This window comes from Bombus vancouverensis, chromosome 12, assembly GCF_051014615.1.
Source record: "Bombus vancouverensis nearcticus chromosome 12, iyBomVanc1_principal, whole genome shotgun sequence".
NCBI classification, from domain to species: Eukaryota; Metazoa; Arthropoda; class Insecta; order Hymenoptera; family Apidae; genus Bombus; species Bombus vancouverensis.
Window position 1 is genome coordinate 13,779,173 of NC_134922.1, and position 15,926 is coordinate 13,795,098.

At 28.7% G+C, this 15,926-nt stretch overlaps 5 protein-coding genes across 11 annotated transcripts; 3 read left to right on the top strand and 2 right to left on the bottom strand.

Moving 5' to 3' along the window:
• The first annotated feature begins 224 nt into the window (after positions 1-224).
• Positions 225-3,745, top strand: RpS27A (ribosomal protein S27A). The gene is made up of 4 exons (XM_033330918.2): positions 225-344; positions 2,254-2,371; positions 2,767-2,984; positions 3,549-3,745. Exons 2-4 carry the CDS (start codon positions 2,269-2,271, stop codon positions 3,696-3,698), a joined length of 471 nt encoding a protein of 156 aa, XP_033186809.1. The 5' UTR covers positions 225-344; positions 2,254-2,268; the 3' UTR covers positions 3,699-3,745.
• Positions 270-2,105, top strand: Ip259 (NSA2 ribosome biogenesis factor-like IP259). 2 transcript variants are annotated; one of them, XM_076622999.1, is made up of 2 exons: positions 270-344; positions 1,220-2,105. In XM_076622999.1, exon 2 carries the CDS (start codon positions 1,257-1,259, stop codon positions 2,034-2,036), a length of 780 nt encoding a protein of 259 aa, XP_076479114.1. In that variant the 5' UTR covers positions 270-344; positions 1,220-1,256; the 3' UTR covers positions 2,037-2,105. The 2 variants fall into 2 exon arrangements, with proteins under 2 accessions (XP_076479114.1, XP_033186808.1); XM_033330917.2 differs by lacking the exon at positions 270-344 and adding an exon at positions 353-1,105.
• Positions 3,746-3,886: 141 nt separating the features above from the next.
• Positions 3,887-9,474, bottom strand: LOC117155127 (GRAM domain containing 1B). Of its 2 annotated transcripts, none has more exons than XM_076622993.1 (14): positions 9,305-9,474; positions 8,653-8,926; positions 8,357-8,558; positions 7,867-8,147; positions 7,587-7,739; positions 7,288-7,441; positions 6,055-6,213; positions 5,784-5,905; positions 5,453-5,645; positions 5,156-5,386; positions 4,910-5,063; positions 4,702-4,822; positions 4,422-4,592; positions 3,887-4,303 (listed from the first exon to the last, which is right to left on the bottom strand). In XM_076622993.1, the coding sequence occupies exons 2-13, from the start codon at positions 8,914-8,916 to the stop codon at positions 4,458-4,460; spliced, it is 2,169 nt and encodes a 722-aa protein (XP_076479108.1). In that variant the 5' UTR covers positions 8,917-8,926; positions 9,305-9,474; the 3' UTR covers positions 3,887-4,303; positions 4,422-4,457. The 2 variants fall into 2 exon arrangements, with proteins under 2 accessions (XP_076479108.1, XP_033186626.1); XM_033330735.2 differs by having other exon boundaries at positions 9,086-9,468.
• A 191-nt stretch (positions 9,475-9,665) lies between these two features.
• Positions 9,666-13,472, top strand: Cbs (cystathionine beta-synthase). Of its 5 annotated transcripts, XM_033330737.2 has the most exons (7): positions 9,673-9,802; positions 10,335-10,445; positions 11,386-11,495; positions 11,568-11,917; positions 12,005-12,252; positions 12,337-12,607; positions 12,692-13,472. In XM_033330737.2, exons 2-7 carry the CDS (start codon positions 10,363-10,365, stop codon positions 13,127-13,129), a joined length of 1,500 nt encoding a protein of 499 aa, XP_033186628.1. In that variant the 5' UTR covers positions 9,673-9,802; positions 10,335-10,362; the 3' UTR covers positions 13,130-13,472. The 5 variants fall into 5 exon arrangements, with proteins under 5 accessions (XP_076479112.1, XP_033186628.1, XP_033186627.2 ...); XM_076622997.1 differs by lacking the exon at positions 10,335-10,445 and having other exon boundaries at positions 9,666-9,802; XM_033330736.2 differs by lacking the exons at positions 9,673-9,802; positions 10,335-10,445 and adding an exon at positions 10,577-10,598.
• Positions 12,691-15,002, bottom strand: Trs33 (trafficking protein particle complex subunit Trs33). The gene is made up of 2 exons (XM_033330740.2): positions 14,682-15,002; positions 12,691-14,064 (listed from the first exon to the last, which is right to left on the bottom strand). Exons 1-2 carry the CDS (start codon positions 14,805-14,807, stop codon positions 13,663-13,665), a joined length of 528 nt encoding a protein of 175 aa, XP_033186631.1. The 5' UTR covers positions 14,808-15,002; the 3' UTR covers positions 12,691-13,662.
• Positions 15,003-15,926: the final 924 nt, after the last annotated feature.

The window sequence follows — 15,926 nt, forward strand, 5'->3', positions numbered from 1 at the left end:
ATTTTAAATGTATTAATACATAAAAAAATTGTTAATGTTACATGTTGATGTCAAATCATAGTTAGGTTTCGTGACAAAAAGTTACCATTAAATTGGGTTCCAAGTATCCATTTGCGTATAAACTATTCTTTTTTTTTGCAATATATATCATTATAATTGTGGAATTGAATTACTATAACTATTATAATAATATAAATACTGTATTAATTAATAAATATTAGTATATTAATTATTTTTTATGTGAGATACTTAAGTAACATAACACCAGATGACGCTGTTTCTTTTTCAACATTAGATTGTCTCGTCCATTAATTTCTTTTTATACGTGTATGGAGTAGACGAAGGTACGTTAAATTAGAGATGTTTAAAATTATTAATAAATTGCAATTATTTCAGCATCTGTTTAACTGATTATATTTGATGTTCTGTTAAAATTTCTTAAAAAGTTTACAGTTGTTATAATACTCTTAATGGTAATATTTCAATATTTATAACATGAAAGAAGTTGCACACATGGCACGTTGTAATAAACGTGGTTGTGTGTTTTTCAAGGAAATCGCGTGAACACGATTTTGTAACTGTTACAGACATCATATATAATTTAATTTAACATCATATATAATTCTGTAAAATAAATTATTTAAGAATGAAGGACTTTTTAAAAAGTATCATGAATGTTTTAAATATGTAGTGACATTATATCGAACAAAAGCGTGAAGTGCGGATGCCTATAGTCCTGTCTCCGTTTGCTTATTATCTTTTTGATATCCACGTTTCTTTATACCAAACTATTGGATATCGAGGATAATGAAAATATAGTGTTATTGAATAACAATCGGGATACGGTGTATACAAATTACTTTGAAACAAAAAAATATAGGAGGTAGTTATATAATAAGTATTTCCAATATATCATACATAATTTGCAATAAACAGAGAGAGAAAATGAGTTATTAAATCTGTAATTGAATAAAGAAGGTTATCATATTATTGCGAAAACATTAATTATACTAATGATAAGTAATACATTTTTTTCTAATCATTGTAAAAAAAGTATTTTAAAAGTGGATTATTGTCAAAATATAAATTATGCGACATTTGTAAGGTAAGTTTTTGGGATGATATGTATAATATTTTTTTTTGATTTTAAACCTTTTTTGGCTTGTACAGCCATAAACTTTCCTAAAAACTTTTGTACAGAAAAAGAGTTATTTTGTAGATAAAAGAAATTTATAAAGGAAAGAGAAAGATCCAACATGCCACAGAACGAGTATATCGAGAGGCATCGTAAACTATATGGACGACGTTTAGATTATGAAGAAAGGAAAAGAAAAAGAGAGGCCCGTGAGCCTCATAAACGTGCGGAACGTGCTCGTACTTTACGTGGTATAAAAGCAAAGATTTTCAATAAAGAACGGAGAAATGAAAAGATCCAAATGAAAAAGAAGATTAAATCCCATATGGTAAAGAAAGTGAAAGAAAAATCTTCCAATGTACCAGAAGGAGCACTACCTGTATATTTATTGGATCGTGACATTAAAAAAGATGCAAAAGTATTGTCAAATATGATAAAACAGAAACGTAAAGAAAAAGTTGGGAAATGGGATGTACCGATACCTAAAGTTAAAACACAGTCAGAATCTGAAGTCTTCAAAGTAATGAGAAGTGGAAAGTCTAAACGCAAATCTTGGAAAAGAATGGTAACAAAAGTGACATTTGTTGGTGAGAACTTTACTAGAAAACCACCAAAATTTGAAAGATTTATTAGACCAATGGCACTTCGTTTCAAAAAGGCACATGTGACTCATCCTGAGCTAAAAGCCACATTTTGTTTACCTATTATTGGAGTTAAAAAGAATCCAAGTTCACCAATGTATACAAGCTTAGGTGTTATTACTAAAGGAACAATTATTGAAGTGAATATTTCAGAATTAGGTCTTGTAACTCAATCTGGAAAAGTAGTGTGGGGAAAATATGCTCAAGTTACAAATAATCCTGAAAACGATGGCTGTATCAATGCTGTATTACTCGTATAAATTCCTTTTGTTGAATTATTGCATTATGTATGCTGATAATATGTCTGTAATAAAAATTGTTTAAATGTACATTGCTGTTTGTTATTATGTTTTTTAAATATTGTTTTTAGAATAACTTTTAATGAAATTCCATAGATGATATAAATAGGTCTTTATCTTGAAGGTAGAACTTGAAACTACAAAAAGAAAACATGTAAAATTTTTGTATGTTTTGCAGTTATAAACGTTTACCATGCAGATATTTGTGAAGACTCTAACAGGCAAGACTATCACTCTTGAGGTCGAGGCATCGGATACTATCGAAAATGTTAAAGCAAAAATTCAAGATAAAGAAGGTGACAATCTATATTAAACACATATTTTAACACTTTGAGGGCTGGAGACGCGAATTCGCGTCTTACATATTTCACGCGGTATGCTACAAAAATGTTAACTACTGTTAAATAAAACAGTAAAACAAGAAAAAGCAATGGATGCTATAAACAAAATGTTATAAATGTGTTTTTACATTATAACACATTACATTATACACATTACATAACAGTTATTACATTATATTATATATTACAATATATTAATATATTAAATATAATATTGGTCGTTTTGAATCTTTTCAATCACTCCAAATAAACGCGGGAATTCAGGCTATATACTTCTCAGAGCGTACAGTCCTCAAAGCATTAAATATTTCTTAAATAATTTTTTAAACAAATCTGTGTTTAAATTTTAGGAATTCCACCAGATCAACAAAGATTAATCTTTGCTGGAAAACAATTAGAGGATGGTAGAACTTTATCAGATTATAATATTCAGAAGGAATCTACATTACACTTAGTGCTACGTTTAAGAGGTGGAGCTAAAAAGCGCAAGAAGAAGAATTATTCAACCCCAAAGAAAATCAAGCATAAGAAGAAGAAGGTCAAGCTTGCTGTACTCAAATTTTATAAGGTATTTTAATAACTCTTTTAGCTTTAATTTAATACATAGCTAAATAATGTATAACTAACCTGGAATAATATATATATATATATATATATATATATATATATATATATAGTGAAAATCATTAAGTTAAAGTTAATCCAACGACCTGCTAATTGAATATAACAATTTTCTAGAATTATAAATCTTCTAAAGTATTCCCCTTGTCCCTGCACTTTTAAGGCACTAAACCCTATCGTATAGGAGGTCACATTGAATTCATCATGATAGCCGAGAACTAATTACATGAACACCCTGTATATATTGCAATTTAATTGCATCATAAATGATTGGATGACTCGTTGTATTTGCTCTCGTTGAATGTATGATTGCTCATGAAAAACTTGCGCGCGTTATAACTTTATATGTATTTTGAATCGGCTTGTGTAGATTTCAAAACAATAGAGTGATGGCAAAATACAGTTCATTAAATAAGATTTAAAGAAATTTTAAACGAAGAAATTATGTTTATTATTTATCATCAGTTGCAAAATTTTATTGCTCAAATTCTTTAAATATATTGTTAAATAGGTGGATGAAAATGGAAAAATTCATCGCCTGAGAAGAGAATGTCCCATGGAACAATGTGGAGCAGGTGTTTTTATGGCTGCAATGGAAGACCGTCATTATTGTGGAAAATGCGGTTATACTCTTGTATTTAACAAGCCGGAAGATAAGTAAATTCAAAATATATGACTTCATTTAATTGAAGAAATTTCGTAAAGTAATTTCAATGTCTTATGTTATTCCGTGTAATCCCCCCCCCCCCCATATATTGCGTTAGGTATTATCATATTGATAATGTTAAAATAGAAAAGTAACAAATTTTGTTGAAATGATAGGGAGAAGTACAATTCTTAGGACTATAATGCTCTAAAAATTATTTATTTTTTCTTTACATTGTGCTAATATACAACTTTCATTCACACAAACAAACATATAAATATAAATTCATGTATATATATATATATATTCATGTATATACATATATATATATATACATGAATTATATATATATATATATATAAATATAAATAATGTTTTTGTGTATAATATAAAGAATATATTAAAAATATAACTTAGTTTAATTTAGTATTCTACATGGAAATATTTACGTACATATACAACATACTAGAAACACTAAAAGTAATAAAAACGAACAAATTTAAATTGCATTTCCTATTGATCATAAACAGTTTGCGTGTGTATTGTTGTGCATTTGGAGTTATCAACAATCATCATCATCATCATCATCATCATCATCATCACAGAGCGCACTTGTGTACCTAATTATAAGTTATATGCAAGTACAACAATAATTAGTGTTATATTCTTATTAAGTACACTTAATTGAAGTTTACTAGAATCATGACTTTTAATGACTTATCGCATTATAATACTCACGTTACTTTTATCGGAATATTTTTACACAATTCTTTTTTACATTTCTGAGTGACTTCGCTGTTCTGTTGTACGCGAATTAAAGCTTTTCAAGCTCGGTTTTAACACAGAGAACATTTTTTCCGTCGCAGTTGGATGAATACTCATTTGTAATTCTGTTAACGATTCCTCTGTCTTTAAAATGAAGAAGATAACTTTAATCGGTTATAATCTACTATTGTAATTCTATACAAATAGAATATATATATTATGTATATAATCTATAATGGAATAGAAATTTTACTTGTCTAAGTAATTGTGCAGCAGTATGTAATACTCTTTGCCATTTTCTCATTTCTATATTATGCAAACTTTCTTGCTGTTGCAATAAGTGAATCCAATCTTCTTCGGTTTTTGGTGTATTTCTTCATGTTAAAAAATTAGAAATACTAATATAAATATCAATTTTATGTAGTAATTTATCATTAAACATTTAATGTACTAATACGTACTTTAATACATGTAAATCCATAATAGTATAGGCTGCTGCTTCTTCTAAGCCCCATAATTTATAATACAATAAACCATTAATTACCATCAAACATAAGACAGCAATTAATAGCATTGAACTGATTATCATATTTGAGTCGCCTCGAGTAGCAGAAACTGCACATGAAAAATTTGCATGTATTGAGTTTTATGAATTTCTATTCTTATATACTGTATTTTAATATCTTATTGTACCATTGATTTCATACCAGTATTATCATTAATATGTGGCATGTTTAAAGAGTTTTGTAGAGCGGAAGACGTATGATCTGAAGAATGAGTTTGTAAAGAAATACCAGGGCCGGTGGCACGACGTCGTCTTCTTGCTTTTCTTTTCACTCCTCCGCTTCCAGTAGTTTCTTCACATTCTACCGTTAGTGCTTTTATCAAGCTCGTAAAATATTCATCTATTCCAGCCCAACAATTTTTCTCAATAACGCCTGTTATTGTTCAAAATATATAATTATCACTTATAAATAAGAAAAACACATGTCACAAGTTCTTACTTTTTACAAAACCCCATACATTCTTTTTGTACTTTATTTGAGCATAAATTGCGATACTTGTTTCATTCTCAGAAGCACTCGTAATGCAATAATGGAGTAATACAGAAAATGAATCTGCATATGGGATTCCAGCATTTACGCTTTCTACATCAATACTGTATAAATGACCAGGTCTGCTGCATGGTAACATTATCTAAAAATCCCATTATAAGTCATCATTATTATATATAAACGAATTTGAGAGAACTATTTTAATAGGGTATTAGTAAATATAAAAGCACTCTGTAATTAATATATATTTAATTGATAATAGTTTTATGAAAATAACAACCTGAGTTTCTGAAATATGAGAGGTTCTTGGTCCAATAGCCTGAGACAGTGCTATTGTAAACGATAAATTTCTAACTTTCTGGCCAGTTTGCTCGTTTTGAGTCCATTCTGATTGTACTAAATCTAAATAGATGAATATGTCTGATAAGATAACGCCATAAATTAAGGTTAAATATGTTAATAATAAGTAAGTCATCAAAATATTTCTATATTAATTTTATCATTTTTATAGACTTCTTATGACACTAGATATGTGAATTTGTATATCTCACCAGTAGTTTTACGAGCAGTTTGAAAATCTAAGAAAAATTTTGAGTTTGTAAATAGCAAGGTAAATAATTGATCAATATGGATAGGGAATGTAGCCTTGCTTATTTGACGGCCTTCATGTGGTGAGGTACACACTACACTGCCTCGAACGCCTAATTTTACTGAAATCATAATGATTAAAACATTTATATAACAGTACGAAGAATAATTTAATCGTTATTAATGGAACACAGATAGCAATATAGCTTCTAAAGTTGAAGCAAAATGCAACTAGTTGATAATTATATTCCTCTAATTTTAAATAATATTGTGTTATTGAGATCGAAGGATAATTGATATCAAAATATCAAAAGATATTTTTGGATGTTTTTTGCAATGTATTTAAAAATAATCTAACTTTCAAACTTTCAAAGAATATTTTAACCATCTTAAAAAATCACGTATTTTTGTATTTTAAGAATATTAAAGGAGGATCATATAAACATGAATTAATCTATAACAGAGTATCATAAAAATAATTTTTATCATAATAATAATTTGGTATAAAAATTATTGGAAATAACTTTTTTCTACAGTATATCTGGCATAAACGTTTTAAAAATTAATCAAATGGTATAGGAAACAGTAATATAATAAATAAAAATGATAGTAAATAGAAGTCCATGATATTGGAATCAGTAAAATGTACAAACCATACAATTAATTCTTTCTTGCTTATCCATGTGAACATTATTTGAAACCTCTTGAATAATATCTGTTAGATACGAATCACATGTCACCAAGCGCATATCTTCAATGAAATGTTGAAAGAATAACTAAGCAGTTTTATTTTTAACGGCTGCGTATAATTAGTATACTATGGAGCGTAGGTAGAAAAAAAATTGGTTTAATAAGAAATTCTGTAATAGTAACAACCCACATATCGCACGAAAATTGATGCTGATGCTAAGAATATCTAATAAACGACAAATGTACAGTGAACATCATCATCTCAATGCTGAACTAATTCACGCGATTACAAATATTATCATTTATTCTTTTAAGTAGATATAAAAATTCTATCTTTATATGGTAAAACATATTTATATCTTTGGGACATGTTTTGAGATCTATCTTAATATTATATTCTTCACATTTGTAAGGTAAGTAACATACATTCCTAATGTTAATGTCTTCTGTAGCGGAGGAGTTTCAAAAAGAGATTTAACAAAAAGACACCACTATCAAAAACTTACATGCATGCTTTTCTGCTTCACTTTCTGTTGTATCACTTAGGTCTGTTGCATCGATAATAGGGTCTGGCCGAGGCAAATGATGAACTTCTGCTTTTGTTTCAGAGATTGTATCTGGCACTCGAGTTACTGCATGTTCTGTATTACCACTTTCTACCTTTGATATAAAACACATCATTTCATAAAAAAATTAAATTAAAATTAATACATGATATTGAAAAACAAAAATAGCACACGCTGATTGATAATACACTCTAACACCAATCATGCATTAATTTCTGATATGTTAATATATAAATTACCTCGGAAAATGATTCTACGGATAATCTTGTTGATAACTTCTCTTCATCAGGTGCTGGTAACGGCGGAACATAATCTTCATCATCCGATGTTAAACCCAATTCATCTCCATAACAAGAATGTACAAGTTGCCACATTTCAGATGCACTCATAGGCTTAAACAATTAATTTCTTATTTAGACACTTCAAAGTCTAATTACATTGAAAGTTTTATATCATTTTATATAAAATTAATACGAATAAATATTTGTAATATGTTCCGATATCACATAATTTTCATACCTCACCAATAAGAACATTTTGCCATACACGAAATAACATTACATATGTTTTATCTCTTGCACCGAAAGATGTCAAGAAAAACTTGTCAGTGGCAGTGCATATTAAAATTGCATTAGGTATCACAAGTGCAGTTTTTTCTTTGGTGATAGATGTAACATCCTTCCAGCGTAAACATACTAGAGTTTCCCAACTAAAAATATTTGCATAAAAGCATACGTAATTTTGAGATACATAGAGTCTTCCATGAACTAATATTTCACGTTGCAGTGCACACGAATAATCTAGAAATTATATGTTTTCTGTTATGTTTAAATATATTTGCAATCTGATATGATTAATATGCTAATATTATTATAACAGTGATAAAAATGATTTAAAATTTGGAGCAAGCTTACAACAAAAGCATTAAGAAAAATGAAATATCAGTATTGACAGCACCATGTACTATATTTTACTATCAAAAAATCTTACATGAAAATTAATTACTTACCGACAACTAATCTTTCATCATCTGGTACATCTTTAAATATACGCCTAAAATCATCAGATCTAGACTTGTAAGTTGGATATAAAACGTGATACCAAGATTTTTTTTTATTTCGTTCACTACTCCGTGTTTCTTTTTTACCCTCGTGTGAACTTTTCACAGCCTGAGAAGAATCTGACGATTTGTTTGCTATATCTTGTTGTTGCTATATCATGTTTTTAAAATGAATTATGCATTAATTTGAGACAAAGGAAATTTCATAACAAAAGATGTTTTAATGCTAAAATCTTAAAATGTACTTGATGATCATCCAATTTGTTGACACTATTAGATTCCTTGGTACTTGAATCATGACTTGTTTTGGAGTGATCTCGTTTATTACGCACTTTTGGACTTGGGCGTGGAGATAAATTTGGACTTGAAACTGGACTATCTTTCTTTTCTCCACTTGCGCCACTCTCTTGTACATTATCTGATATACCATTGCCTATGTTTGTTGCTGTTGGATTCTGATTTTCCAACTCGGTCATAACTTCACGATTGTATATTAACAAGTCCTCCATTGACTTATTCCTATCAAATTAAAATTGCAAATCATTAAAAATAAAAATATATTAAAACAGCTATTTTAAAATATATACGAAAAAGAAATGAATAAACAATAAAAAAAAAAAAATACAAAATAATGTGAAATAAGAATATCACTGTAAAATTCTTTGTAAAATTACATACATGTTTGTGGTTGGATATTTTTGAACAGATTCCACTTCAAAGTGCATAATATGTAATTATACAGTGTACTCGTAAGTTTTGTTTGATGAATGCTATGAACTTGTCACAATTTTAGAATAGAATACAATTTCTACCGAACGATGGCATTACAATACAATAGGTACCGATAATGTAATGCACTATTTTTTACTGTTAATACATTTTAGAAGCAGAACATACGTGTGACTTTTTACGAACTGTATAATCGTTGCGGTAACGACAATCCATTTCAACTAAAAACGTGAACCGTTACCGAACACGCATCAATCGTTGTCATTCATGTAGACTTATAATAACTATTAACCTTCTGTTTAATTATCAAGTTCGTACTTCCTTAACAAAATTTTTATCAATGTATATCAATGTTTAAAAAGAAACAAAAAGTACCGACAATGAGTACTTCAAAAACGATCCACCATATTGAAATGGCATATTCTCTTTTCCGGTCCGATACGAATCAAAATTTTCAAAAAATTAGCATGAACGTAATATTATAACATAGTTTAGTCAATAATCGTTTAGTAACATAAAATAAGACGTATCAATTACGTAAAATAAAAGCTGGATAAATCTCGTGAATGTAGTTGTATCTTTTTCTATTTAATCAATATATATATTAAATAACACAGTTAGTAGTTACGCGTGGAAACAACATTCTTTGCAAAAGCCTTATGTATGGTATGTAATCATCAATTATCGAGAAATGGTCAAATATATTAGTACTTAAATTTTAGCGTAATGTCCTTATTGTGACATTTGCATAATAGTTTTCATAAATATTGCAAGTTCATTAATTGATTACGTATAGGTGTATATACGTGCGTTTATATGTACACACGCACGCATGCACGCACGCACGCACGCACGCACGCACGCACACACGCGCGCGCGCGCGCGTTTGTATATATATATGTATATCTTATTTTTATACTTTAGTAATTGCATTTCACTTGTAATAGCGAGTACGTTATTAGTAAAAAAACGAAATAAAAAATCATGATTACAAAAAGATATCCAATAATGTTAAATAAGCAGTTGTTGCAACACTTAGATGATAGATGATTAGATAAAGCACATGATGTAGCATTCATCGCAAGCATCATCGTTTTTATTAATCTTGATACATATTAGTTAAAAAGTCTTGTACATGTAATATTTAAGTTGTTTGGTTGTATCGAGTTTGAAGATTATTTTTATTTTTTTATTCAAGAAACTAAAGTGTAATTTGAATCTTGATCATGGAATTTAAGAAGCCTAATCGATCTAGTAGCTGCACATGGGAGTTGAACGCAACAAATTCACCACATACATGTAGAATGGAGTAAGTTTATAACAAAAGTATTAACCAAAAAAGAAAAAGATTAGAAGTATTAATCGTATTAATAGGAAATTATTGTCATAGATACATCATTGTCATACTCAGCGAAAAGATAGAAGGTCTAATAAAAATAATATCTTGCGGTATAATAAAGATGTAATTATAACATAAAAATTACAATCTACAACCATATCGTTGATTAAGTCCATTATACATATAATAATTACATAATTATATAACCGTTTCATTTTATTTTTTCTATTAATGTAGGTTATATTTTTCTGTGAATAAATTTCAGAATTCTTGATTTAGATAACATTGTATAGTAGAAGAAACACACATCCGTATGTATGTTTTCTATTTAACTTCTTACAACTACGTAGTTACGTGACTTAAAAGTTGAACACATCTGTGTGTACATATATTCTTTAAATTTTATTCATATATATTTGTCCATCGTTATAATATATTGTTAGACTAGCATCGAATGATCCATGATTATAAGATTATTACTTTCGAAATTGGCATAATAAGTACTTAAAAATTAGAGTAAAGAGACTATAATTTATTACAAAAATTTGTTTTTTTAATTAAATTTTAGTTATAGAAAGTTGAATTTCGTAAATCAATAACATATTATAATCATTTGAGATAGTAGAAAATATTTATTTCAAAGATCTAAAAGACAACTGTAAAAGTTTTGGTTCAAAAATTCAAATAAATAATTCTTTTTGTCTTTCTTATTATACTTAGCCTATTCTTTAAAAATAAGAAATACTTGGAAGATTTTAAATCAGATATAATACCGTTATTCTTAATATTTGTATAGTATGCTTATTTACTTTGTTATGTAAGTGTTTATATTTTATATGAAGCTTTCTTTCCTTTTTTTAAATTTCAATGTTGATTTTTATTTATACTATTAATATGATTTTTATTTCAGAAATGGCGACCGTACCAAGATACTTCCTGATATTTTAACTACTATTGGACAAACTCCACTTATAAAATTGAATAACATCCCAAAATCTTATGGGATTAAATGTGAAATGTGTTAGTATTAGTTTTGTTTATTCAATATGTAATTTGGAAATTTGATATAATTAAATATTAGTTTACTTTTAGATGTAAAATGTGAATTTCTTAATCCTGGTGGTTCTGTGAAAGACAGAATTGCATATAGGATGGTGCAGGATGCAGAAGAGAAAGGCTTGCTAAAGCCAGGATATACCATCATCGAACCTACAAGTGGTAATACTGGAATTGGTTTAGCAATGGTTGCTGCAGTTAGGGGATATAGATGCATTATTGTTATGCCGGAGAAAATGTCTGATGAGAAAGCGTCAACACTTTGTGCACTTGGTGCTGAAATTGTTCGAACCCCAACAGAAGCAAGTTGGGATAGTCCAGAAGCTCATATCAGCGTTGCACAAAAGTTACAGACAGAGATACCAAATAGTATTATTCTTGATCAGGTAATGTCACATATATGTGTACACGCTTTTGTATATTATTGAATATCGTACAACTTTATTACTTTCTATTTATATTATATCGCTCAGTATACTAATCCTGGAAATCCATTGGTTCATTATGATCAAACTGCAACTGAAATTTGGAAACAATGTGAGGGGAAATTAGATTATGTAGTAGCTGGTGCAGGCACCGGTGGTACTGTTTCAGGTATTGCGCGAAAACTGAAAGAATTATCACCAGATATAAAGATCATTGCCGTAGACCCCAAAGGAAGTATTTTAGATCCTGAATCGCAAGATTCAGAAGTTGGCTTTTACGAAGTAGAAGGAATTGGGTGGGTATAACATCCTTTTCCGTTATATCAAGATACAGTATCTTTTTTTTTTGTATTTTGGATGATCGATGAAATTGTTTTTAGCTATGATTTTGTACCTACAGTGTTAGATCGTAACGTAATCGATAAATGGGTAAAAACCGAGGATTACGAATCATTAAATGCTGCTAGAATGCTTATACGTGAAGAAGGTTTACTATGTGGTGGTAGCAGCGGCTCTGCGCTTATAGCTGCCCTAAAGATAGCTAAAGATATTCCCGAAGGAAAACGTATAGTTATTGTTTTACCCGATGGAATACGAAATTATTTAACTAAATTTGTATCCAACCACTGGATGGAAGCTAGAGGATTTTTGGTAAATTATACATAATATCAATCTATACAAATACTGTACTGTTTTATTAGAAATTAAAATGATGTATCATTGAATAAATTGCAGCAAGCTACATGTCAAATTGAAACAAATAAGTGGTGGTGGAATATGAAAGTTTCAAATTTATCTTTTGATAAACAACCTTTGTTGAAGGAAAATACAGTAACATGTCAAGAAGCTGTTCAAATGATTAAAAATACAGATATACAACTACTGCTTATTAGCGATAATGATACACATATAAAAGGTGTTATTAGTTTGAATAGAATTTTGTCAAACATAATATCTGGCGCAGTAAACTATACAGACTTTGTAGAAAAGACTATGGTTAAACAATATGTTACAGTTAAGTATTCAGCATCTCTTGGATATTTATCACGGATTCTTGAAAAAGAACCGTATGCGGTAATTTTAGATGATGAACGCGATGATGCTTTTGTTGGAGTCATAAACCAATTTCATATTTTGAATTTTATTACTAAAAATAATGGATACAACATCTAATAATCATTCGATGTATCAGGTCTTAAACATTAACATACAATTGTTAAACCACTTTTAAGATTATCTTACTCGTTTGTTTCATTATAATTATGTTTTTCATAATTTTTACTTTTATTATACTCTGTAGCTGTAAAATTGGATGTATATACTTGGATACTTATAACTAGCATCTCCGGTTATTTTATGCATTTAAATTAAACATTATACAATACATTTAAGGTATATAGGTACTCATTTTGAAAAAAATGTGAAACTTATCATATGATCAATTTTACATATTTGTAGAAAAAAAAAATATATATATATATATATACTTTTAATAAATAAATCCTTATAAAAATTATCTTGCATTAAAATATATGGTTTATGAAATTTCAATCAAATGTACGTTTTAACGCACTACCTGTTGTTACAACTAGACGAAACGTTATATTCTGATTCTCTGATTTTTATGAAAAACCTAGTCGTTAGATATTATTTTGTAATATGTATTAACTTTTATTGAACATGATTTTGCATTGTATTTACGAGCATTAAATTCTTTGAACTTGTACATGAAATTTACAACTTGGTAACGTAGATATTTCTGCATTAACGGTACTAATAATTCCGAGATTAGCTAAACTTCCTCTTAAAAGTCCACAAGTAAATGTCAATAAACGAGGACTTTCCTGAAGATATTGTTTATTACTATTAGTACCTACTTTATTCAATAACCGAAATGAGTTGTCTTGTAATACATATACACCATGGTGATTTGTCCTTAAATTATCAATTTGTTTATGATAAAGACCAGACCAAAAATCAGTACAAATAAATTTTATCATATCCAATTCATCTTTAAATCGATTCCATTCCCTCGTCAATCGTTCAATGATTCTGTAGCCAACACTGAATCCCATCCATTCTAGTCGAGACAGCTCTTCTTCCCCTTCCTTTATACATTAGATATTATGTAGATATTATCGTACAAGTTATAACGTTTTTATAATATTTAAATTTTAATATCAAAGTATCAGGATTTGATCCAACAAAATTGAATATTAAAATGAGAGTTTTAACATTTGATATCAAAATTCGTAAATTTGACGTATTTATAAATTGATAATTACAAAACATAATAAGACATTTGTAGTTTCTTTTTCACTGAGTGACTAATGCTTTATCGTGGAATTTAAAAATCTAAAAATATATTATCATAACAAGTGATAAAAAAATGTATTAATCGTACATTTATAGGATTGACACATTTCTTTGTATACTGCTCAACTAGTGATGTGTATTTTTAAATATGTCAACAAAATTCAAGTATACAATAAAATATAACATTTAAGAGTTTAAAAGATAGTTGTAAAAATAATGTTTTAAGAAAGAGTCAAACTATTTTACCGTATTTAAACAAAAAATGCTAGTCAAATATATATAAAATAATAAAGGATATAAGGGATATAAAAAAAAAAAAAAAAAAAAAAATAGGGAGAAATACCTATATAATATCACGTAGTGCAAAATTCTTGAATTATGTAAAATTTATGGTATTGTGCATAATTACCTTATTTTTACATGATTTACTCAGAGTATAATTAACTATCTCAGCGTGTAAATATTCGAAAAGGCATTCATCAGCTTCCCCGGATGCGTGAGAATTAGTTTTCGTGTCAATTACTTGTGGCCTCATATTGATATTTTAAAAAATCACGAGTTATTATTATAATATATAAATAATATATGCAATGTATGAATAGATCGTATATTATTTTATGTTCACAAAATATAAAGACAATCTGCTGCTAATCTGTTTACTATTTATACATTGCACAGTATAATATGAACATTTAACCTTATTTGTCTGGCTTTTATCATTGACTAAGAATTGAATAGACACGATATGCAATCATTCCCTACTCCCTACAAGCAGAGATGAGTAAGTAGAGAGATGACCAACGCTTATGGGCGAAATTTAGCCAAGAATTGGACTGCGACGTGTATCTGTGCGTATCTACGTTTATTTCCTTTCTGGTATAAATTTGCTTGATACACCGAAAAGACGGTCCATGTTAGGAGCAAACGCTCCTTCGAATATTCGTATAACGCGTGAATGCGCAAATGAGATGTGTAAATAAGAACGTTTAGTAATGCAAAGCGTTCTGCGTAAAGCAGGTAATGATGAAAGCGTGAAAGTATAAGGTGAGATGAGGAGACGAGGTGTGTAATAAAGATGTCGTAAATTATGATGAATTAGGATTGTAAAATATGTAAAAAGTTGTAGACGTTAGACTCTTGGAAGTTGACATAAGTGAGAAAGGAATGAAAAGAGAGTATAAAATGTTAATAGGTAATACGTAAGGCAATATTTTGGATTTTGTGATAGATATGACAGACGGCCGGAACTGCGGGAAAACAACAAGGAGAATAGAATGTACGAGAAGGTATCTCAACTCCTGTTAGACAAGGAAAGTTATATTGTGCGACAAGGACAGACGTACTTCTCCCTCTAATTTCACGATTATTCCTTTATTACTATTATTATTATTATTCCTGAAATTTGATGCGCAACGCTAATAAATATTAATCTACGCACTCGTATTTAAGCAATACGCAAAATTAAAACAATCTATTAATATTTAATATTAAATATAAATCGTATATCAAATGTTATCCATGTTCGAATAAAAAGAACGATAGAATCGTTTATATTATGGCTGTCTTAATTAAGATAAATTAAACGTTACCAAATTTCCATGAAAATTAAATTCATAATCGATACGCTGTTGGACGACACATACACGTCCACTAC